General features: G+C 37.9%; 2 protein-coding genes across 2 annotated transcripts; both read left to right on the top strand.

Annotated features, from left to right (window-relative positions):
* Window positions 1-2960: 2960 nt before the first annotated feature.
* LOC114552991 (putative gustatory receptor clone PTE03) lies at window positions 2961-3899 on the top strand. The gene has a single exon (XM_028574085.1). The coding sequence runs from the start codon at window positions 2961-2963 to the stop codon at window positions 3897-3899; it is 939 nt and encodes a 312-aa protein (XP_028429886.1).
* Window positions 3900-7106: 3207 nt separating this feature from the next.
* LOC114552990 (olfactory receptor 11A1-like) lies at window positions 7107-17584 on the top strand. The gene is made up of 3 exons (XM_028574084.1): window positions 7107-8022; window positions 17200-17306; window positions 17348-17584. The coding sequence occupies exons 1-3, from the start codon at window positions 7107-7109 to the stop codon at window positions 17582-17584; spliced, it is 1260 nt and encodes a 419-aa protein (XP_028429885.1).
* Window positions 17585-26585: the final 9001 nt, after the last annotated feature.

Below are 26585 nucleotides of genomic sequence, written 5' to 3'. Positions count from 1 at the left end.
AACAAATACAAGGCTAAGGTAAAGATGCGTAACTCCCTCCGCTGAAAATCTTTCAATATCTTTCATAAAGATACCCATCAGGTAATGTCAACGGAGTTTGTCGGTCTCTAAATGTTCTAGCTTTTCTGATCGCAACTCTTACTATGCGCGCACCAAGCTACTTCTTCTAAGAATGGTGATGCCATTATTGGTCAATATTACCGGTTGATCTATAATCTTGAACATAGCTCCTGAGCAGGTTAGTTGTTCAGCACAAGTTACCATGGCAATTTAACCTGATAACAAGTTGCCACCATCGTGAAACACAAAACCCTGGGTTGAAGTTACCCCAGTAATCCCAAATATTGCTTCATGGTATAGGCCTGTGGAGAGGCGTGAATGGGAGGAACGGCCTCCCTGATCTATACCCCAGCAGTCGTTTATTTGTTACACTTCTGTGCTAGTTATGGTTTTTCCATAATGAACACCATGCTGTACATAATGCTCATAAGTGTATGTGGTTCCAGAGCACCCTAGGCTCAAGGTTGATGATAGATTTTGTGATCATATTGTCTGATCTGAGGCCACATGTTCTGGAAACTGGAGTGAAGAGAGAGATTGTCAATCGATCACCATCTGGTGGTGACTTGGTTCGGGTGGTCAGGGAAGCCATTGGACTGAAGGAGTCCTCCTGGGATATGTTATCTCAGATGACAACTTTTGTTGTAGCCATTTAAATTTTAAATAGCCTTCAACATTTCCATAACCCTCTGCATTTTGGGTCCAAGCGTGCACAAACACTGACAGTGTGTCCCTGGCCTTAGTGAGTTAGACACCAATGCATGTAATAATAGATTCTAGGTGGAAAAATACCAAAATTATACTTTGGATAAACATTCATTAAGATCAGCAATTTTGTGTCTCAATTTTGATTATGATTAAATTGTTGAATTTTCATCTGTTGCAACAAAAGAAAACAGCATTATATATATATCAGAGATTTATCAAAAGTTGTGAAATGAAATAAATGACACTTTGGTATCGGATCGGTACTCGGTATCGGCCGATACGCAAGTTCATGTATCGGAATCGGTATCGGGAAGCAAAAAAGTGGTATCAGTCCATCTCTAATATATATATATATATATATATATATATATATATATATATATATATCAGTTTTCCTGCTGTCTAAATATCGGCATCAGCCATTGAAAAACCCATAACGGTTGATTACTAACAGTCGTTGACAGCTTGTGAGCTAATTTCTTGGTTTACTACTATTATTAATTAATACATACGTTAAAATATGAATTTGTGACGTGTTCATCAGGAGGGGCGAGGCCTCAGCTTTGTCGCTGTGTACCTGTCTGTGTGCAGTTTTTAGGCGTATAAGAGCTGCTGCTCGCTGACTCTGTTCTCCAGCAGCTCGGCAGAGTTTCAGCTGCTCGTTTGTCTCTGGTGTTGATGTGTCTGATCGCTTATTGTTTCTTAACATGTGCTGTTGATGATGTTACATTTATTCAGGGGTCCAAAGTGAACGACGACTCCAATCTGCACTAGGTAATGTTAACTGAAGTCAGTGTCGGCCTTCATGCATTAACACCTTTAATCTCCTTTTGTTTTGTATCATGTCAACTTCACTGTGACTCAGTTTTTTATGCTTCTGATTGGTTCAGAGAGTGAAATGTTGAAGCATATTTGATGTCTTTCCTTGTGGTTTGTTCAGATGAACTGTTTAATTGTTTAATTTAATGAAAACTGTGTCTGAGGGTTTAGTCTGTTTCTCTAAAGCTTTGATCAAACTGATGACTCATGTTTCCTGATCAGTAGTTTTTCATCTTAACCCCACTGATGTTTTAAACAGTCTGTTTTCTTTACAGATGTGGAGAGACTCAGATTTAATGAACTATAGAACGTGTTAACATACTTTCCTTCCTTTGTTTAAATGAGCAGAAACACAAAGAAATCTGTGTTTTGTTCTGCTGAGCTGATTCTAGGTTGATGAGTTTTCATTTGTTGATTTGATACTTTTCTGTATCTTTCTACTTTTCACTCATACATCCAGCTGAAAGTTGTTATACTAAGAAATGTGCAGAGAATGAGTCACTTTAAGGTTTGAAATCAACTGGAACTGATCCTCACAAGAGTCTGAATTCATTTATATTTGAGTTTATCTGATGAAGAAAAAGCTCAAAGATCAGTTTGTGTTTGTGTTTGTCAGCTGATTTTAAATGAACATTTTTAAACAAACAGCATCAGAAAGAATTAATAACTGAGATGTCATTGTTGTCTACTAAATGTCTGTTTTTCATTTTGAACGTTGTTTTAAACATTTACACATGTGGAGAGACTCAGATTTAATGATCTATTGAACATGTTACAATAGTTTCCTTCCTTTGTTTAAATGAGCAGAAATCTTCTGTTTTGTTCTGCTGAGCTGATTCTAGTTTGATGAGTTTTCATCTGTTGACTTGATGCTTTTCTGTTTCCCACCAGAGAAACAACTGAATTTTAAATGAACATTTTTAAACAAACTAACAAACGAAAGAATTAATAACTCAAATTACATTGTTGTCTGCTGAACCACTGTGTTACAGTGCTGATGTTCTACTTGTTCAGTCATTTCTGATTCCAGCTCTACACTGTGAGGATTTGCTGCTCTTCTGTTTTCATGTTGATACAAACTGAACCTGTTTGTGTCTCTGAACTGTTTAAATAATCACTATGAACTAAAGATGGACATTTTTGGTGCTGCTTCAGACATTGTATTCAATTTTGGAACCTAAAATATGTTAAATTTGAAATTGTAAATTTTTAGTAGGGATGACTTATATTAATGAATTCTCCAACTAAAGCCCATCTTTGTTTAAGTGATCTGATATTTATTACTAACATCTTGGAATAGATCTTTTAATATTTGCCTTTTCACCATGGAAATACAAGTAAATACTTTTGTTGTTTTGTGATCGGCATTTGTGATGGAGAATAACTCTGAGGTGGTGTTTGTGCTTCAGGGTCTGAATGACTCTCTGACAAACCGTCAGATGTACTTCGCCGTCGCCCTGATGTCGTACCTCTTCACCATCTTCGTCAACCTGACGCTCATCGTCACCGTCTGCCTGGAGAGAACGCTCCATGAGCCGATCTACATCTTCCTGTGCAACCTGTGTTTTAACGGTATCTGCGGAGCGTCGAGTTTCTACCCAAAGCTGCTTCACGGCCTTTTGTCAGACTCTAACGTCATCACGTATGCCGGCTGTTTGACTCAGATATTTGTGGTTTACTGTTACGTTTTCTGTGAGTTCACCAGTCTGACCATCATGGCGTACGACCGCTACTTGGCCATCTGTAAGCCGCTGCAGTACCCGATGCTGATGCCGGTGCAGAGGGTGGCGCTGCTGCTGCTGCTCACCTGGTGCTTCTCGCTGTTGGAGGCGATTATCGGTATCATACTGACCGCCAGATTGCCGCTGTGTAAGCGCCACATCAACCAGATCTTCTGCACCAACTGGGAGGTGGTGAAGCTGTCGTGCTCAGACACAACTGGCAGCAACATCTACGGCTTCCTGATCCTTTTTTCGCACTCTTCGCAGACCGGACTCATCCTGGTGTCCTACATCTACCTGGTCCGAGCCTCGCTCAGGTTGGCGTCCAGCCGGAAGAAGTTCGTACAGACGTGTGTGCCCCACCTGGCCACACTGATCATCTTTGCAAGCTCACTGATGTTCGATTCCATCTACTCTCGCTATGGTGGCGGCAGCGGCACGCTACAGGCGCTGCAGAACCTGCTGGCCGCAGAGTTCCTGGTGGTCCCGCCCCTCATCAACCCCATCATCTACGGCATCAACCTGCATCAGATCAGGTCCAGGATCATCCTCAACTTCTCCCACAAACCAGAGATCCAAAAACAACATTAAAGGTGCAGTAGGTAAGACTTATAAAACTAAGTTTCTGTCATATTTGCTGAAACTGACCCTATGTTCCAGTAGAACTACATGAAGCAGGTAATAAAAAGAAAAATCTGGCTCCTCTGGCACCACCTACAGCCTGGAGTGCGATTTACAACAATCCACAGCTCCCTGTTCAGATGCACCAATCAGGGCCAGGGGGGGTGTCAATCACTGCTCATGCACACGCATTCATTCTCAGGACTAAGAAGGTGTTGATGTTCAAATTGTTTGGCTAAGTCCTGGATCTTCACAATCCTACCTCAAAAAAAAAAGATGTTGACCAAAAGCCCACTTAATGAGAGAAAACTTAATATTAATGATTAACCCCTGTGTTATCCTTCCATCAACCTTAAAAAAAAATCACCTTTTTTATTGATGTTTTTGATGCCTTTTTTCAGTTGGTTTATATATATATATATATATATATATATATATATATATATATATATATTACTATAAAGATCTATATACAGTACAGGCCAAAAGTTTGGACACACCTTCTCATTCAATGCGTTTCCTTTTATTTTCATGACTATTTACATTGTAGATTCTCACTGAAGGCATCAAAGCTATGAATGAACACATGTGGAATTATGTACTTAACAAAAAAGTGTGAAATAACTGAAAACATGTCTTATATTTTAGATTCTTCAAAGTAGCCACATTTTGCTTTTTTAAAAATAAGGGAATACATTCCAACTATTTACCCTGACAAGGCACACCTGTGAAGGTAAAACCATTTCAGGTGACTACCTCATGAAGCTCATTGAGAGAACACCAAGGGTTTGCAGAGTTATCAGAAAAAGCAAAGGGTGGCTACTTTGAAGAATCTAAAATATAAGACATGTTTTCAGTTATTTCACTCTTTTTTGTTAAGTACATAATTCCATATGTGTTCATTCATAGTTTTGATGCCTTCATATATATATATATATATATATATATATAATTGATATATTCTAAAGAATGTTTTATGCTTCTTCACAACATGGAGTGACTGTTCAATGTAGTCTAATAGCATTTTTCCATTACATGGTACCTGCTCAACTTGCTTCGACTCTACTCGGTTTTCCGTTATGGAAAAAAGTCCCTGGTACCTGCTAACAGGTACTTTTTTTAGTATCACCTCCATCGAGGATCCAAGCCAACTGAGGCGATGCCAAAAGGTGACGTGAAAACCTGCAGACTACTGACTGGTCAGAGAGAATCATCACTAATAACTGCGTCATCATTGCTAGCGACAGACGGGGGTGACCTGAACAAAGCCGCCATTTGTAAATAGTTAAGCTAGCGGTGTTTTTTATTTGCTGCTTCCAGCTTCTTTTGAAACAAAATTTTTCTTCTGGTTGTAGCAACAGCCACATGCCGAGTGTCACAAACAACACACCTTCAACGTTCTGTGTGTGTGTCGCAATCGGTGTATGCTCCGTTGTGTGTAGCTGGTCTTTTTCTGTTACTGTGTGTAGTAATCTAGCTCATTAGCGCCTTAACTGGAGTGGTGCTAGAATTAATCAGGAAATGGGCTACCTTGAGCAGCACGATTGGACCGAAAGAGTTGGTGAAGAGTTGAAGAAGAACGGTTGCGGTGAGAGCTACTCGGTATGACTGTTCTCAGTGACTGTTGACTCAGCAGTCACACAGTTGATCAGAGAGGCACCGGAAGGGAAAGGAGATCTGGTTGTGCTGTGTTAAAACCTAGCCAGCGCTTACGGTTCAATCCCACACAACTTGGTAGGGGCTACGCTGAACCGGCACCATGTTCCCAGCAAGATCAAGGACCTAATCTTGGATTATTATAAAAACTTTAGATTGATAGTCACATCTGTGGGCCAGTAATACCAAATTGGCACCAGTTGGAGAAGGGCATTAGCAGCAGGTGAAAAATATCAGTCACTCTTTTTGCTAGGGCTGGGTACTGAATCGTTCAGGAACTAGTATCCAAGTCACGGTATTGGTATCGATACCGGAATTGAAAATTTTTAACAATACTTAGCCCTACTTTTCGCACTCTTTAACAAGGTCTAGCGTGCAGTTGTCCTACATGGACGACTTCACTGTCACTGCATACTCTGTACTAGGCAGCAGATGGATACTTCAAATTTGGGACTGTGGGATCAATAAATAAAACAAATTTGACCTAACGTGACTGTTGGAATTCATCCACTTTAGAACTTTTTCTGTTTGTGGTGTTCAGTTTTACTCTTCAAAGCCCTAATGATAATCTGAAAAGGTTATGCAGTTCAGAAACATTTATAGAGCCAAAGTATCTCAAAAAGTGAAAATGCTCAAATGAAGCAACAGAATCTCTAAATGAATCTAAATTTTATTAATTTTTATTAAATTTTATCACTTTATAACACCGGGTAAGTGCTTGTAAAACACGGATCCAATTGTTTTAAACTCCAACAGAGTACCCTCCATCAATGGAGAGTGGCCAGACTCTCTGTACAAATGAAATGTACGAGAGTCTGGTAGGACCAGGCTAATACACCAGAGTCTGGTAGGACCAAGCTATTGTATACCCTCCGTTTGCAAGAATTTGCATGACACCACCAATCCCTTGAAAATGAATTTATTATTTTGTGAGTAAAATCTGAATTTGGAATCAGATCAAACCAGTATCATTTCTATGTCAGGTATAAATGTAGTATGACAATGTGTTTTGTTTCTGAAGTAGAAATACAAAGTAAGTCAGTAGTATACAGCTGCGTTGCATATCTAGTGCTTGAGGGCCTTCTATTATGTTGTTATTTCGGGATACAATGGTTGTGGAGAAACAGTGCTGAACAGAAATGTGTTATTTCTTTCTAGCATCACTTAGAAACAAGCACATACTTGTTGCCACAACGAGCAGGTTCTCTGATAATGAGGTCAGACTGCTGCTGTGGGCGTGTCCACAGTTCAAAAGGTTAAAAGACGTAGAACCATAGTTTCAGGTCATTTAGGACGGACTCGTCATAAACTGTTGTCTAATGTCTTACCTTTAGTATTACAAAACACACTTGGGGAATGGTAAGTATGAGGAATTAATGTCTCTCCTGTTTGTTTGAATACTGTTTGTGATCAATGCTTTATCTATACACAGTTTGAAGAAAGCTTTAAATGTTTAACTTAACTTTCAGAAAGTTGTCTTGTAAGGTATTATCATTTTTGTTTTTCAGAGTCAGGAGGATCATGGTAAACGCTACGCAGGTTTCATTTTTCACACTAAGTGCCTATTTTGACACCGGGGTTTTCAAATACTTATATTTTCTCATTATCATATCTCTATATATGTTAATTATTTGTGCTAATCTTTTGCTGATTGTGGTTATCTGTATGAACAGGAGCTTACATGAACCTATGTACCTTTTTCTGTGCAGCCTGTTTGTAAATGAACTGTATGGTAGTACAGGGTTGTTTCCATTCCTTCTGGTTCAGATCCTCTCTGACATTCACACTGTTTCTGCTTCTCTTTGTTTCCTGCAGATTTATTGTGTTTATACTTATGTGTGTGTAGAGTTTTGCAACTTAGCCGTCATGTCTTATGATAGATATCTTGCTATCTGTTATCCTCTGCAATATAACACACTTATGACATCTAACAAGGTTGCAATGCTTATTGCTCTAACGTGGTTATTCCCTTTTCTTGCAATTGCTGTATTGATATCTTTGAGTGCACCTCTAAAGCTGTGTGGAAACATCATTGACAAAGTTTACTGTGGAAACTACTCCATTGTTAAGCTGGCCTGTGCTGACACCAGAGTGAACAACATTTATGGACTCTGTTACACTGTCATCTCCATCATCATTCCTCTACTTTTAATCCTTTACACTTACATGAAAATCTTTAAAGTGTGTTTTTCTGGTTCTAAACAGACCAGACAGAAAGCTGTCAGTACCTGCACACCTCACCTCGCTTCTCTGCTCAACTTCTCTTTTGGTGGTTCATTCCAAATAATACAAAGCAGGTTTGATATGAGCAGTGTACCCAACATGTTGAGCATTTTATTATCGTTATACTTTCTAACATGCCAGCCGCTCTTTACCCCAGTGCTGTATGGGCTGAAAATGTCTAAAATACGCATGATCTGTAAACGCCTGGTGTGTGGTAAAGTGTAAGATTAGTTCAGTTTTACATACATGAAACAACAATAATAAATGCCTCCCCTTACTGTATCAACACTAACGATGTCTCTCGTGTAATGTGTGTGTGTGGTTCTACAAAACAGGTTAAAGTTGTTTTTGCTCTTCAAATAGCGTTATGCACAATTTTATCTTTTTGCATTTTTGCTTTGTTATGTTTATATCTTTTGCACTTGATCTGAGAAACATGGTCTAGATCAGTACTCCTAAAAGATTAGATTAGATTCAACTTTTTTGTCATTGTGCAGAGTACAAGTACAAAGACAGCGAAAGGCAGTTTGCATCCAACCAGAAGTGCAAAAAAAGCAGAAAAGTGCAATGCATATCGCATTGCACTTTTTTGCAATGCAATATACAAGTATAGAGAGGTGGTGCATAGGCAGGACAAGAAATATATCTTAGTGTTATAACAGCAGAATGAATATGGCTATATATTATGAACAATGTAATATAAGAGTGGTAAAATACCACATTTGTAATTTTAAAATTCATAACAGTGTTTCTCAAACTGTCTGCCAGCAACCCAAAGCCTAACAGTGAGGAGAAGTTTAAGGTAACTCCATTCTCAGCATAAGCAGTAGGGGTGCACGATTCAGAAAATGTCAACGATTCGATTCAATATAGATTTTTAGGCTCAAGATTCGATTCAAAATTGATTTTTGATTCAAAAACGATTCAAAATGTATCTACTTTTCCCATGTGATTGCAGTAGACATACAATTAAAAAAAATATATATTTAAAAGAAAAAAAAAATTATTGATTTTTGGAAATCTATGATAGATTTTGAATCGGTAGAGCTTGATACAAATGTGAATCAGTTTTATTTTTATTTATTTTTCACACCCTAAGCAGCACCATTCTTCCCATTGAAACAATGAGTGAGTCAGCTGTTTTGTAAAACTTTTAAGTGACTATATGGAACTTTTTAATGTTTCTGAAGCTCTGCAATTTTTCATACAATGATCTTAAAAGACCTATTAGACACTAACAGTGAAAAGAACGTGATATTTATATAGATTTTATTAATGCCTATGTCTGGGTCTGATTTTTCCAACAAAGTCATAGAATGCTTTGCGGCAGGTAGACGGCGCTACAGTAACACATTCTGATGGGTCACAGATTTCTTTGTAACACCAGAAAAGCCTGTGTTAGTATCCAGCCAGCTGAGCTAGGTAAATGGTAGCAGGAGGAAAGTAAACAAAGAACAACTAAAAGCTAAAAGGGAAAGAGAAAGACAACGGCAATAACGTGAGTTATGAGCCTGGATTTCTAGGCCAGTGATTACCAACCAGGGGTACTTGTATCCCACAAATTAGTTCTGCAGTTGCCAGGGAGTATTGAAATATATCTTAGAGTAGCTAAACTAATTGGATAATATAGAAATAATGATTTGATTGGAAGAACATATCCACATATTAACATGAAGTCAACTGTAACAAATGCACAGTACATGTTGCAGTTATGTAAGAGTGTGTGAAAACTAGTTAGCAAGTGAGCACAGAAGTTTAGCTAAAAGTGATGAATAAATGGTATAAATAACTAGCTAAAAGCAGACTAATAAATAAACAGTTTCAATGATTAGTTAAAGTAATGGAGAAACGGTTAAAATAACTAATGGTTAAAATAGTTAGCTAAAGGTAATGGCTTAAAGAAACAATAATGGATAAACGGTTTGCCATCACTCTAAGTAGTAGAAGCCTAGAAGGTTGGTAGTAGTACGATTGTTGACCAAACCAACCTTAATATTGACAGTTCAATTGTATTAAGTAATTAACAATATGTCCTTTTATATAATGAATAGGGTTATACATTTGCAACATACATTGTGAATTGATGAAGGGGTACATGAGTTCATCTGACAGGACTGTGTGGGGAAACTCAGACCAAATAGGTTGGGAACCACTGCTCTAGGCTATAATTATATATATCATGGGCAAGCCTATTTTTTATTTGTGAGTAAATATAATTTATGGAATGTTATTTAAATGTTTTTTGAATCAGATCTTTGGATTTACAGAATCTACATTCACAGGGCAAACATTGCCAGAAGATTCAAATGTTCATGCGAAGGCTGTAATGAGTAAATACAAAATAATTCAACTATAGGAAGTTTTGTCAAAAGCCTTAAGAACTAACTAAACCTTGCTTTCAATAAAAACACATTTCATGTATTTTGTATTAGTTTATTTATCAGAAAGAAAGAAATCAAACCTCATCTGAACTACATTTTCATATTGTTATAAAAGTCAACTTAAAACTGAGAATGAGAGGTACCTAGAGTTTTAGATTTACCTTACATTAGCCGTTCAAATCAAATACTGTAGCAGGAGAACTTTTCCGGTGGACTCTGTAAAATACAAAGAAATCTATTAATCCATCATACTCAAAGTTAATTTAATGCCAGGGATAATGGAGAAGCAGCATTTCTTGGGCTATATTCATATCACTAGAATAGCTATAACATCAGATTGTCCTTTCAACTTTTGTATACATTACATTTTATGCGGCGCAACACATTTATTGTGTTCTTCACAATTCAAAATATATTCTCCTTCATTTTAATTTGGAATAGTATGTATATTATGTGATGATGGTAAACCTCTTACAATGTATGCTCTGCAAAACACTACACAATTATTTTGTTTTACCTGAATTGCCAGTTGGCTTTGCTTGTGACACAGCTTGCTGTAGTGGCTGCTTGAGAGGGCAAATGTAGAAAGGACAAAAACACAAATACAAAATAATACATTAAAACTACAGAATACTACAATAAATACTACATTAAAACTACAGTTTCATGTAACCAAAATTTACTGTACCACTGTCAAACCAATGAATTTCTGATAATATGCTGTCAAAATATTTGAAAATATCGCTCCGATCTAAAAAATTACACATCTTTCATACAGAATCGTAACCATTTCCACATATGTTAAATCTTAAATTAAGAAAATCCTGCATTTTTGCCGATGTGATTCCGTTCCTCTCCTCAAAAAAGCAGTAGAGCATTGCTGGTCTAGATTCACGTTGTTGAGAACAGTGTAAATGGAATTAGGATAGAGAACAATGAGGCTTCATAGATGAAGGCAAAATATAGATGAGGGAATTAGAAATAAAGGGATCCAAATAAGGTGATGGTCCTTAGGAAGCGTGTGGAAGCAAATTATCACAGCAAATGTTTTTGGATGGATAATTTTAATTTTTTCAAATTCCCACAAATTAATCTGAATTTCAGATACTTAAGGCCAATCAGTAGCTCTATAACAACTAAAAAAAGATGGTAAATTAATCATTTTAACAAGTGGTGGTTCTTTTAGTTGAAGTATGACACATTCAAAGTATTTTCATATATGGAATATAAATATACAGCCACAGTAAGAAACTCCAAAATAAATTCCAATAAATTAAATCATATTTAACATGATAACCTGAGTGATATTTTGTGGGAATGAACATCTCTCCTGTCCTCTGTTTGCTCTGCAGATGCATAGACTGTCCGTCTCAGTAAGATTTTAGATTTGTAGCAAACTTAGAGTACACTGCAAAATAACTAAAATTATAGCTTCCTCTTTAGCTCATTTATAATAATTAGCATCAGGGTTTCAGTGAGGTCTGGCAGAGGGTACTGTGAAGCTTGCAGCCTCTCCAAGCCGACCTAGAGGCCCTGCAATATTTGAAACGTTTTTTTCTCCTCCTTTCCCCGCTCCTATGTGTAGCGGTTGTGTCCTTTGTCATTGCCTTGCGAAGGAAACTGTCATCATTTTGGCAGACCCGCCATTTATTCACAGCATCTAGCGAAGGATTAATCCTACAGGCAGTCCCGGTTTACACACACAGATCATACTGCAAGTGCAAAATAAAAAGAGGTTAGCTGGTTAGCTAGCGACACGTGTCGCACAGGCCACATTATATAAATAAATAAAGAAAACCACCGTCAACGTTACATTAAAAGTGCGTGCTTGACCGTTCGGGAGCTACACGTTTCATAAACAATATAAACCACTCGTTTTGTATAAAATTAAGATAATTAATAAAAACGAAGCTACAGTGATACGTGATAATGGCAAGTGGGATCATATTATATTTTAACTCTGTTACATATGCAGTAAAAACCCTGAATGACTTACCTCCAAGATGATTTAGCTGCTCCTGCCTCCATTAAACCTAACCCCCATCTTTGTCTTCTTGTGTTTTGGCGGACAACGAAGCGCATGTGTCCTGTATGTGCGTCACAAGGCACATGCGCGGATTCAAAATGCCCAACACTATTTAAACTTACTTGGTATTTCTAAGTTCATGTGTAACGACTATGAAACCTTTGAATATTATGTGAAAATACATAATAAAACTTCCCACACAGTTTATTACATGAATGGCATATATAGTTTTACTTGAATAATTCCAGTTCTCACTGATACTTACAATTAGAGAATAAAAATTGTGACACTTAAACTCATGAATATTACTACACCACAAAATCTTTTTTTTCAGTGCAACATCAACCGACCCCCTGAAAGATATTTCTATTAATTGTATTACCCAGATATGTTATATAGTGTGTTAAAGTTTACCATGTGTGTATTCTGTGGGAAAGGAAAGGTTTTCTAGGAGTGAACATTTAATGACAGGATAGAGCCATAGAAATGTGATGTTCAGGCACTTGGTCAAGAAGGTCACAGAAGGAGGGAAGAGGAGGAAGACAAGGGATTTTGTGAACCCATTTGGAGTGAATCCAGTCTTCTGCTGGACTGGTGTGCATAAAGCAACCCCCGCATCCTGATGACACAGAGGAGCACGACACCCGGAGAGAAACAAATAGGAACTGAACTTGGTAACATTTGCACATAACTCGTGGACACGAGGAGTCACAGTTATAGCCCGAATGTGAAGGCCAGCATGTGTTTCTAAATTGAAAGTCATTGGCAAACTACAGCAGTCGTCAACACAAAACCAGACAACTGTTGTCTATAGCCAGAGAGGAGAGGGACCATGAAACAACTTTGCAACTATACCGGGGTTAAAAAAATTGGTGATGGTGTTTCTTACCCCAATGGTGCTACATGTTTACCTAACCATCATCAGGTGTGTGTTAAGTGTGTGGCCTATGTTCCTTTAGTGCATGTGTCTGTTTTTGATTGTTGATTTGAAGAAGGCCCGAGGGCCGACACGTCAGAATAAAAAGAAAAAAACGCATATTTTTTGTGTTACTTTTAACACAACATTAACACACATAAATCAGAAATATTCTATACAAGTTATATTTGGGTAAAACTTATAAAGATTTACAAAGAATATTTTTACGGCATTTCATCTCTAACTGGCACGTTTTGGGACCGATTGGTGGGATTGCTGTGGACCAAGTACACGTGCACTGTAAACCCGAGTGTGTAAGCAGAACTCAAAAGAATTGAGTTCAGTTGCCACAATTGTTTTAAGTTTATATACTCAGTAGTCTGAGGTTATTAGAGCTTATAATTAATAATTAATATTTACTTGTATTTTTTGATTACAGTTAAAATAAAGTAGGCTACTGATTAAGCCAACTCAAATATTATCAACTAAAATTATTAAATTGAATATTGAATTTTAAGTCTAAACACAGTAGTTCTGTTTTAGGTTTACAGTAATCATACCAGTTAATGAATTTGAGCAATGGGGTTTACAGTGCGGTGATACACTGGTAAGAGCCATTGAGGTTTAACCATGTATCCAGCTAATTTAAAAAGCTCACATTACTGTATTGTGTCAACAGTTCCACCAAAATAAAGTTCCTTCCCGAGACTACAGTATTTAGCAGAGCCACCGTCACTGCGTCTGGAGCGTAGCGCTGCCCAAGACAATTGTGATTGGTTTAAAGAAATGCAAACAACCCAGAGTGTTTTATTCTCCCAGAATGCATCTATGGTGTAGCCAGACCTTACTCTCCAGCACTGTAGAGCTCGACATACAAAACAAAAGGGTGTTTTTTTTTGTTAAGTTCAGGATCTATTTTCAAGTTCAAGTTTCAAGTTTAAGTTTATTAGCCATTTCATCAGTGCACTTGATAGGAATTGCTCTTGGTGTGCCCACATATAATTGACAACAGTGCACCGACAGAACACATTTTACACATATACATCACACATATTGACATCCAAAGCAAAGACATAAACATAAACAACATACTGTATATTGCACATTAAAGTGTGTAAGCGGGTTGTGAACCAGTCCATAAAGTGCATGGTGCAGGAGGCACAAGCCAGAGCTCATAGTGATGGTCCTTTTGTATGCATCCTGTCCCAGAAATGCTTGTTACTAACCTAGCTCTGGGGAGTTTACTCCCTGGAGTCCTTATGTTTCTTCTTGCACAACTCAGTGGGACATGATGTGCCCTGCTATGACATGAACTTCCACAACTACCTTCAAAGTCACTGTTCCATTATCTTTAATGTGACTATTATTTGCCACTGTCACCGGCCCCGTCAGACACCTCCTACCAAGAGTCTGGGTCTGCCGAGGTTTCTTCCTAAAAGGGAGTTTCTCCTCGCCACTGTCGCAACAGCCGCTGCTAATGCTTGCTCTTGAGGGAATTACTGTAATTGTTGGGGCTTTGGAAATTATAGAGTGTGCTCTAGACCTACTCTATCTGTAAAGTGTCTTGAGATAACTCGGTTATGATTTGATACTATAAATAAAATTTAATTGAATTGAATTGATTGTTTTAAATGTTTCAAACAGACACAATGCAAATATTTAATGTGAGGCTCCACAAGGTTCAATTTTAGGTCCACTTACAGTACAGGCCAAAAGTTTGGACACACCTTCTCATTCAGTGCATTTTCTTTATTTTCATGACTATTTACATTGTAGATTCTCACTGAAGGCATCAAAACTATGAATGAACACATATGGATTTATGTACTTAACAAAAAAGTGTGAAATAAATTTCTTATATTTTAAATTCCTCAAAGTAGCCACCTTTTGCTTTTTTTGATAACTGCAAACCCTTGGTGTTCTCTCAATGAGCTTCATGAGGTAGTCACCTGAAATAGTTTTCACTTCACAGGTGTGCCTTGTCAGGGTTAGTTAGTTGAATTTTTTCCCTTATTAATTGGGTTGGGACCATCACTTGTGTTATGCAGAAGTCAGGTTGATACACAGCCGACAGCCCTATTGGACAACTGTTAGAATTTATATTATGGCAAGAACCAATCAGCTAAGTAAAGAGAAACGAGTGGCCATCATTACTTTAACAAATAAAGGTCAGTCAGTCTGGAAAATTGTGAAAACTGTGAATGTGTCCCCAAGTGCAGCCGCAAAAACCATCAAGCGCTACAACGAAACTGGCTCACATGAGGACCGCCCCAGGAAAGGAAGACCAAGAGTCACCTCTGCTGCTGAGGATAAGTTCATCCGAGTCACCAGCCTCAGAAATCGCAAGTTAACAGCAGCTCAGATTAGAGACCAGATGAATGCCACACAGAGTTCTAGCAGCAGACCCATCTCTAGAACAACTCTTAAGAGGAGAATGCGCAAATCAGGCCTTCATGGTCAAGTAGCTGCTAGGAAACCACTGCTAAGGAGAGGCAACAAGCAGAAAAGATGTGTTTGGGCCAAGAAACACAAGGAATGGACATTAGACCAGTGGAAATCTTTGCTTTGGTCTGAAGAGTCCAAATTTGAGATCTTTGGTTCCAACCGCCGTGTCTTTGTGCGACGCAGAAAAGGTTAACGGATGGATTCCACATGCCTGGTTCATGGAGGAGGAGGTGTGATGGTGTGGGGGTGCTTTGCTGGTGACACTGTTGGGGATTTATTCAAAATTGAAGGCATACTGAACCAGCATGGCTACCACAGCATCCTGCAGCAATATGCCATCCCATCCGGTTTGTGTTTAGTTGGACCATCATTTATTTTTCAAAACACACCCCAAACACACCTCCAGGCTGTGTAAGGGCTATTTGACCAAGAAGGAGAGTGATGGAGTGCTGCGCCAGATGACCTGGCCTCCACAGTCACCGGACCTGAACCCAATCAAGATGGTTTGGGGTGAGCTGGACGGCAGAGTGAAGGCAAAAGGGCCAACAAGTGCTAAGCATCTCTGGGAACTCCTTCAAGACTGTTGGAAAACCATTTCAGGTGACTACCTCTTGAAGCTCATCAAGAGAATGCCAAGAGTGTGCAAAGCAGTAATCACAGCAAAGGGTGGCTACTTTGAAGAAACTAGAATACAAGACATGTTTTCAGTTATTTCACACTTTTTTGTTAAGTACATAATTCCATATGACTTCATTCATAGTTTTGATGCCTTCAGTGAGAATCTACAATGTAAATAGTCATGAAAATAAAGGAAATGGATTGAATGAGAATGTGTGTCCAAACTTTTGGCCTGTACTGTATCTTTTGTCTTTACATGCTCTTATTGGAAAGAATCATTCAATAACATTACATTTCTTTTAATTGCTACACAGACAATACTCAGATTTACCTTTCAATTCCAATAATCAAGCTGTTGACATAAAAACTGTCTCAAGACTACAAAACTGTCTCCAAGAAATCGAAGATTAGTTGGCTCATAATTTTTCTGCAGCTATATGGGGACAAAAACAACCGAGATACTGCTCTTTCCCTCCCACACCATACAACTGTTAGAATGTTAATTAGGGCCTGAGCGCTTTCAAAAACTCTCCAAAATTGGCAGTTGCATCAAGGCTGGTGAAAATGTACGTATTTTAAGGGATTCGGGAACAGGCGCAAAAAAATGGCTCACTAGCGCCCCCTACAAAGTTAAAAGAATTGAGCCCCTGCAGTACATTTGTCTTAGACTCATGAAACTTGGTACACATATGTAGCATGTCAAGATGTACAAGAAACGTCATTGGAGCCATACCCTAAACCCAACAGGAAGTCCGCCATTTTTAATTGAAAGTTCGAAATTAATGCGATTTTGGCCATTTACACTCCTCCTAGAGATTGCATCCGATCAACTTCAAATTTGGTCTGTGCCATCTTAAGACGTTAAAGATGAAAAGTTATTAAAAGAAAAACTTTTGAGGCTGAGGAACAGCATATCCAGCACCCGGACTATTAGCACTGGCGCCCACCAGGGGTGTGTGCTCTCCCCACTGCTTTTCTCCCTCTACACCAATGACTGCACCTCAGGAGACCCATCTGTTAAACTCCTGAAGTTCGCTGACGACACAACGGTCATCGGCCTCATCCGGGACAGTGATGAGTCGGCCTACAGACGGGAGGTTGATCAGCTGGCGGTCAGAACAACCTTGAGCTTAACACGCTCAAAACTGTGGAGATGATCATGGACTTCAGGAGGAGCCCCCCCCCCCACCCCACTCTTCCTCTCATCACCATACTCAACAGCCCTGTGTCTGCTGTGGAATGCTTCAGGTTTATGGGATCCACTATATCCCAGGACCTAAAGTGGGAGCTCAACACTGACACCATCATCAAGAAGGCCCAGCAGAGGATGTACTTCCTGCACCAGCTCAGGAAGCTCAACCTGCCTAAGAAGCTGCTGATCCACTTCTAGACAGCCATCATCCAGTCTGTCCTCTGCACGTCCATCATTGTCTGGTTTGGATCTGTCACCAAAAAGGACAGGAGCAGACTACAACGGACAGTTAGGACGCCAGAAAAGATCATCGGTGCCAACTTGCCCTCTATTCATAACTTATACACTTCCAGAGTCAGGAAACAGGCAGGAAACATCACTGCAGACCCATCCCACCCCGGACACAACCTGTTCCAGTTTCTCCCCTCTGGTAGGCACTACAAACTCAGGAACTGTTTCTTTCCACAAGTCATCACTCTGATGAACAGCTGAATTCTGACTCACAGTGTGAGGTTCAATTCCTGTACAATAACCCAGCAACACAGCACCTGTTTACTGGTTCCACTTAATATTTATTCATCATTCTCTATTTCAGAGCTGTTCATACTGTTCATATTGTAATATACTTATACAATAACATAAGACTTATTTTTTCCAACATCCTTTGCACTATGCTTAATAATTAAAATAATAATAATTTATCATAAAAATAATTTACTCCTGCACACTTTGCACTCTCCATTGCACTACTGCCTCAACCTGTCTATATTGTTTCTGTTCATAGTGTGTGTGTATTGTTTGTTTTTGTCGTTTGTTTTGTATGAGTAAGCACATTATGAGCAATGTATAATCCAAAGCAAATTCATCGTATGTGTCCTCATACCTGGCAAATAAAGCTGATACTGATGGAATTTCATTTAATAAAAGGCTTAACATTTAAAAAAAATGTAAATTGTAGAAATAAGCTAAAATATCCTTGAAGAGCTGAACATACTGATAGTTGAATGGTTTATGTAGCTGAAGGTATGCATACGTAGTAGGGCTACCACAAAACGTATGGAAGAATAACTAGATAATGCATTGCCTGCACAAAATGTTTTTTTACATTTCTAACTTAAATGCATAAGATGAAGGCAAAGTTGTGAGAATAATTAGAATAGGGGAAATGGTTTCAATTCTCTCAGCTCTGATAATGAGGTGAGACTGCTGCTGTGGGCGTCTCCTCACTGGAAAAGGTTAAAAGACGTAGAAGCATAGTTTGAGCTCAGTTAGGACGGACTCACAGTCCAACAGAAGCAGATGAATGTTAGGATTCACGCAATGTCATAAACTGATGTGTAATGTCTTACCTTTAGTATTACAACACACACTTGAGGAATGGTAAGTTTGAGGAATTAATTTCTCTCGTTTGTTGACTTAATACTGTTTGTGATCAATGCTTTATCTATACACAGTCTGAAGAAAGCTTTAAAGGTTTAACTAAACTTTCAGAAATCCTTTAAGGAAATACCACGATGAAGTTATCTTGTAAAATGTTATAATTTTTGTTTTTCAGAGTCAGGTGGATCATGGTAAACGCTACGCAGATGTCATTTTTCACACTAAGTGCCTATTTTGACACCGGGGTTTTCAAATATTTATATTTTATTATTATCATATCTTTATATATTGTAATAATTTGTACCAATCTTTTGCTGATTGTAGTTATCTGTATGAACAGGAGCTTACATGAACCTATGTACCTTTTTCTGTGCAGCCTGTTTGTAAATGAACTGTATGGTAGTACAGGGTTGTTTCCATTCCTTCTGGTTCAGATCCTCTCTGACATTCACACTGTTTCTGCTCCATTCTGTTTCCTGCAGATTTTCTGTTTGTTCTCTTATGGAGCTAGAGAATTTTGGACCTTAGCCATCATGTCTTATGACAGATATCTTGCTATCTGTTATCCTCTACAATATCACACTCGTATGACATCTAAAAAGATTGCTGTGCTTATTGCTCTAACATGGTTGTACCCTTCTCTTACCAATGCTTTGGTAGTGTTTGGTCTGACTGCTCCTTTACAGCTGTGTGGAAACATTATTAACAAAGTTTACTGTGATGACTATTATGTTGTCAAACTGGCCTGCTCTGACACCAGAGCCAATAACATTTTTGCACTTGTTGACATCTTTACATTAAACGTTAGTCTTATAATCTTAATTCTTTTCTCTTACATGACAATTCTTAAAGTGTGTTTATCTGGTTCCAAACAGACCAGACAGAAATTGTACTGGCTTTACATGCCAACCACTCATCAACCAGTACCTGCAGGTAACTCATAGGTACCTCACCTTTTTTCCCTGCTGAATTTTTTCTTGTGGAATTATTCAACTTTGAAATAGTACAGAGCAGGTTTAATATGAACTATTTACCTAATATTTTGCATTTTTAGCCCAATTTGCTTTTTCTGTCATTGTACTGGCTTAGTAGTAAAGATGACAAATGCCAACCACTCATCAACCCTTTACTGTACAGGCAACATGATGTATGGACTGAAACTGTCCAAAATACGTTTTAAGTGGGGCAATAATGTTTAAATTTTGTGGGGCTTGATTATATGTAGACGTCTGCTCTTTGGACAACAGCTGGATTAATCTTTTTTTTTTTTTTTTTTTCAATTTGTTTTTTTTTTTTTTATTAAATGTGTTAGGTAGGTGAAATGTATTGGAATATGATTTAAATACAAATGTTATCTGACAACTAAGAGCCTTGCAAATGTTATACAAAGACTTGTGGTCAAACTATAAAAGGCAAGAATTTTAAAATTGTCATAAATAAAAAGCAATATATTTATTAAATGAGTTACCTTGGACAGTAATTTTTTCATATATATATATATATATATATATATATACACACACAGTACTGTGCAAACGTTTTAGGCAGGTATGAAAAAAATGCTGTAAACTAAGAATGCTTTCAAAAAAGGAAGTGTTAATAGTTTATTTTCATCAATTAACAAAATGCAGTGAATGAACAGAAGAGAAATCTAAATCAAATCAATATTTGTTGTGACCACTAGAGCTGGGCGATATGGAGAAAATCAAATATGCTTTCAAAAAAGGAAGTGTTAATATATTTTTGACTAAATACCTCAATATCGATAGACCCATGGAGAAAAACGATATTGTAGTGTTGACTATTGGTGCTTTCACAAAATATTTACACAATGAGATTTTTGATAAATAATCATCAGTAATGTGGATATAATGACTAAGTGGGTAAAGGCAAATAACAGTTAAAGCAGTCTGGTAAGTTCAGAAAATGACATCACTTTACTGTAATGCAGCCTTTAAAACCAGGAAAAGACAATACTTATGTCATATTATGATATTATTATATCCAAAATCTAAGACGATATCTAGTCTCATAACACGATATTGATAATATAGATATATTGCCCAGCTCTAGTGACCACCCTTTGCCTTCAAGACAACATCAATTATTCTAGGTACACTTGCAAAAGGCTTTTTGAAGGAACTCGGCTGGTAGATTATTCCAAACATCTTGGAGAACTAATTTGCCAAATCTTCTCTGCCAATGCCAAACAGCTTAAAGGAACACGCCGACTTATTGGAAATTTAGCTTATTCACCGTAACCCCCAGAGTTAGACAAGTCAATACATACCCTTCTCATCTCCGTGCTGTAATGCTGTCTGACGGCTCCAGCGGCATCAGGCCAGCACAGAACATGCAGGTGAATGGTTCCAGTAATCCTACTGCTCCCAATAAGTGACAAAATAACACCAACATGTTCCTATTTACATGTTGTGATTTATAGAGTCACAGCGTGTACAAAAAACAACGTAACATGAGACACAGCTGTCTTCTAACTGTAAACAAACCGGGAACTATATTCTCAGGCGGAAGAATATAGTACTTGGGCGGAGTGATATGCTCGCAGCAAGCCTGTCTGAGAATATAGTTCCCGGTTTGTTTACTGTTAGAAGATGGTTGTGTCTCATGTTAGGTTGTTTTTTGTACACGCTGTGACTATACAAATCACAACATGTAAATAGGAACATGTTGGTGTTATTTTGTCACTTTTGTCACAATTGGGAGCAGTAGTAGTAGTAGTTTTTCATGGGCGTAACCCACATACTGACTTTTGCTGCTCATCCCACAAATGCATGTTCCTTACAAATGGGGCACCATTTGAAAGGGAACTAAACAGGCTTTCCAACGGTATAAGATTTATTGCCAAAAAGCATTGTTACCACAGAGAAAAAATCCACCAAACACAAATTTCCTTACTTTTTGTTTTAAGTTTATATATATATATATATATATATATATATATATATATATATATATATATATATATATATATATATATATGGCAGCTGTCATCAGCTCTAGATGGAACTCATAATCAACTTTCTCTAAATATTTAATAAACCAGAGATCTTCAACAGGGGGTCTGTGACCTGTTTTTGAAAGTTTTATTTTTTCAAAAATTCAAATACGTCTGAAAATATACAATAATATGAATCCAACCTATTAATAGCAAAGATAAATTGGCCTATTTGTGAAGAAAAAAAATTGTTAAAGTGGGCCTTCCGTATGTTTAACAATAAAACATGATATAAATAATATGTATCCTCTTCCGTCTCTCTTTCAGTTAAGGGGTCCTTGGCCTAAAAAACGTTGAAGATCCCTGCAATAAACTTAGGTACCGAAGACATTTCAACTCATAATCTATATGTAATCTTTTAACTTTTGCTATTAACATATTAGTATTTTTTCTTGACACAAGGAATTTGCATAACAATAAAGCTGGGTATCACCAATGATTTCCTGATTCACAAGATCCCGACTTGACTACATTTTCGGTTTTGATTAGGTTAGGGAAATGTTAAATACGATACCAGTTTAGCTTGAGTATAGAAGAGATTCTCAGAGAAATTGTGCTTTAAATTGATTCAAAATGCAACCCTCAAATATTTTTGATAATGCACCAGGTTAATGTTTACAATATCAACCGTTCCCCCGAAAAGTCTGTTTAAAGTAGTCTTTACTTCTCAGTACTAAATTGACAATGCCATTGTCATTGACAAACTACAGCAGTCATCAACACAAAGCAAGACAACTGTTGACTATAGCCAGAGAGGAGAGGAAACTATACCATGGTTAACAAAATTGGTGATAGTGTTTCCTAACCATTATCAGGTACGTGTTAAGTGTGTGGCCTGTTCATTTAGTGCATGTGTCTGTCTTTGATTGTTGACTTGAATAAGGCCTGGGGGCCGACACGTTAGAAAAAAAAGAAAAATGCATACGGAGCCAGTGTGCGGCACTTTTTTCCTACTTTTAACACATTAACAAGAAATATTTCATACAAGTTATTTATGGGTAAATGTTTACGGCATTTACTCTCTAACTGGGGCATTTTGGGACCGATTGTACTTTACGATTGTACCACTATCAACCAATTGCACTTACACCCATAATCATAAAATGCCTGGAAAAAAGAATCCTCAACCTCATCCTGCCAACTGTCAGACAACACCTGGACCCACATCAATTTGCATACAGACCCAGACTAGGTACAGAGGACGCAGTGGCATGCCTTCTTCTTGTTTCCATTCCTTCTGGTTCAGATCCTCTCTGACATTCACACTGTTTCTGCTCCCTTCTGTTTCCTGCAGATTTTCTGTTTGTATACATATGCACATGTAGAGTTTTGTAACCTAGCCGTCATGTCTTATGACAGATATCTTGCTATCTGTTATCCTCTGCAATATAACACTCGTATGATATCTACTCTAACAAGGTGGTTATCTTAATTATTGTGATATGGTTGTACTCTTTTGTAAAAATTGTAATTTCTTTATCCCTAACCATCCATTTGACACTCTGTGGAAATATTATTAACAGTTTGTATTGTCATGACTACCTTGTTGCTAAGTTGGCCTGTTCTGACGTCAAAGTGAATAACATTTATGGTTTTGGTTTTTTGGCAAATGGTAAGCCCACGAGACTCTTTTAAGTTGTACTTTATTTAATAATATTGAATATATATAAATGCTAAAATGGCTCATAACAATACAGCTTACATTTTTTTCCAACTGCTAACACACGTTTTCAAAACTATATCTCCTTTTTCCAAAGCTCTACACACAATTCCCAGCACACACAAAATGCAAAATGCCTCACATCACCTCCAAAATGAAACATTGCATTCAAAAGGCCATAAACACCTCATTCCCTCTCTCTCTCCCCTTTCATTTATTGAGCTGTCCTCTCAAAGGCCTAAAAATGCCAAAAAAATTAGCACATCTCAAAATGAAGCATTTGCATCAAATGATGCAAATGCTCTTTAGTCTTAAATAGGCTTATATCTACATTTACAATGTTCTAGAGAGAAAGTCATCTGCTGAGAGGATTTGAAAAGTGCACTGTAAAAAACAATGTAATGTTACAGTAAAAAAGAAAATATTTATTGGGCAAAACATCACGTTAGTAAGAGTAGCTCAGTGTTGTATACAGTAGCATGAAACAAGAAAATACAAGTACAAACATATGTAAACCAAAGGTATCATTTTTAGAATAAAGAGTATGTGTGTGTGTGTGTGTGTGTGTGTGTGTGTGTGTGTGTGTGTGTGTAACCAAATGTATCAATTTTAGAATAAAGAGTGTGTGTGTGTGTGTGTGTGTGTGTGTGTGTGTGTGTGTATGTATGTATGTGTATGTGTGTGTGTGTAACCAAAGGTATCAATTTTAGAATAAAAGCTACTCAAGATGGGCTTCTCTCATTGGTCAATCCGTGGTTGATCACATGATGAATAAGTGTGGCCCTGATCTCATCAGAGATGGCTCTCCTTCTGTCCCTCCTCCTCCTCCTCCTCCTCCTCCTCGTTGTTGTCCCCTGTCTCTCCCTCCTCCTCCCCTTGCTCTCTGTCTATTGTTGGCATCCATTGTTCAAAACAGGTAATCTGACCTTTGACCTCTGTATAGGCCTATACTAAAGCAGTGATTGGTTAGTGTTCAGTTTTGACATAATGTGTTTGCACATGTGAGGAGTGTGTGTGTGCCCTGGTAAATAAGTGCAGCATTTTGATTGGTTGTGTTTGGAAAAGGAAGGCAAGTCACTTCCTGTTAGATTTTTGTGTCTTAGGTAGAGAATTGTGTGTAGTGTTTTGAAAAAAAAGTTTTATGCAATTGAAAACTGAATGAAAGGCTGAGAAATAGCTGGTAGGGTTTTGGAGATTTGCTGTGTAGTTTTGCTCTTTGAGGGAGAGGATTCAAAAATCGTGTGACATGAAAAGATTGTGTGTAAGCAGTTGGAAAAAACTGTCATGATGAAAGCCAAAACTTATGAAACCAGAAAATAAAAAAGCAGTTTAGATAAGGAGATTAGCACTCATAATGTTGTATGATGGCTCAAGTAAGTGTGTGTATGTGTGTTTGTTTGTCTGTGTCTGTGTCTGTGTGTGTGTGTGTGTGTGTGTGTGTGTGTGTGTATGAACTGACAAGACAATACACACAGTGATTTATTTATATAATTGACTGCTGGGTACATCAGTTTGTTGATAATATTTAGATTTTTATAATAAGAATATTTAAAATTAATATTTTCGAATGTGTGTCTGTCCGTCTTGATGTTGTGACAGAGCGGACTGATGGGAGGTCATTACCAGCCGGTCTCTGAGGACCGTGCTGATTGGTCTCACTGGTCAACAGCTCTGATTGTAATTTGCTTCAGAGGGAATAAGTGGAAACTGTGGCTAATGTGAAGAGACCTCAGGACAAACATGTTGACAGGCTGAAATGACCTTTGACCTGAGGGACTTCATCAGTGAGATGCAGTGATGTAACTTCTCCTAACACCTTTGAGAGGTTACATCACTTACAGATCAAAGCATCACTTTAGATTGTCAGAAGTTTATGGATCCTTATTATAAACTGCAACAATAATGTAGACAAAAAAATCCGTGTATACAAATGGGTGCAGTACCTGTGCAGCAACTGTCCAGCAGCTGAAAATAAGTCTATACTGTTATTTATTTCATACAATAACTGTCAGCAATAAATCAAACAAACACACTCTGAAAACTAAGAATAAAATCCAAAAGTAAAATCTAAAATAAAATGTAATTAATTATATATTGTCATTCTGTTATATAATTATTCAAAAATGAGTTTTGATTGTAGTTTAGAGTTTAGTTTTCGGAGTTTCTGTTCCCTTTTCTTGGTAAAGAGGTTCTGATGTTTCCTTATGAACCTGAGGCCTGTGTTGTCTGGAGCCTGGTGCTCTTGGTTGGGCAAAGTGGTCTCAGGCGAGGGGTCACACTAAGAATGGTCCTAAAAGAGTCAACGAGGAAGAATAACCCGGCCTGGAGGAAGCCAAAAAAAAAAAGGACAAGACACACAATAGACAGAGACAAATTAAAAACAGACATATATTGAACCTGTTGGAGAAACTACTGGGGTCGGTTGCGCTGCCACATGGGTGCTTGAGGTGGAGCGCAACAGTTAGATCTAGTGAGGCTTACCTCTACGCACAGTCTCGGTTCTGGAACTATTCTTCTGGATAGGGGTTGGACTCTATTATTCTCTGGAGTTGTAAAGGGTGTTAGATGACCGGCGGGTTTGGGGATACTGACAGGCCCCATGAAGAGCGGAGCTACATTGGAGTTTACCCCGGTAGACAAGTGGGTCACCTTGCAACGCCTACGGGTTGTTTGTGCATATGCACCAACCAGCAGCTCAGAGTATTCAGCTTTCTTGGAGACTGAAGTCCTGCATGGGACTCCGGTAGGGGACGCTGTAGTTCTAATAGGATCTGAACCCGAGCAGTCATTTGTTGTTAGATTACTGTGCTAGTCATGGATTGTCTATAATGAACACCATGTTCGAACATAATGCTCATAAGTGTACCTAGTACCAGAGCACCCTAGGACGAAGGGCAATGATCAATTTTGTAATTGTATCTTCTGATCTTAGGCCGCATGTTATGGACCCATGAGTAAAGGTTCAAGGTTCAAGGTTCAATCTATTCACAAAAGTTAAAGAAGAACAATCATAAGACATAATGCAGATATGTGAAATGGGACACCCTGGTAAGCTAGTTAAAGCTTGTGTAAAGGGACCCAGACACTAGCAAATAATACACATTATAAATCATAAATCATATTGTTTGGATAAAAAAGTAAAC

This window comes from Perca flavescens, chromosome 3 (assembly GCF_004354835.1).
Source record: "Perca flavescens isolate YP-PL-M2 chromosome 3, PFLA_1.0, whole genome shotgun sequence".
Taxonomy (NCBI): Eukaryota; Metazoa; Chordata; class Actinopteri; order Perciformes; family Percidae; genus Perca; species Perca flavescens.
Note: the sequence above shows the minus strand (reverse complement) of the source record. Positions and strands in the feature narration are given on the sequence as shown.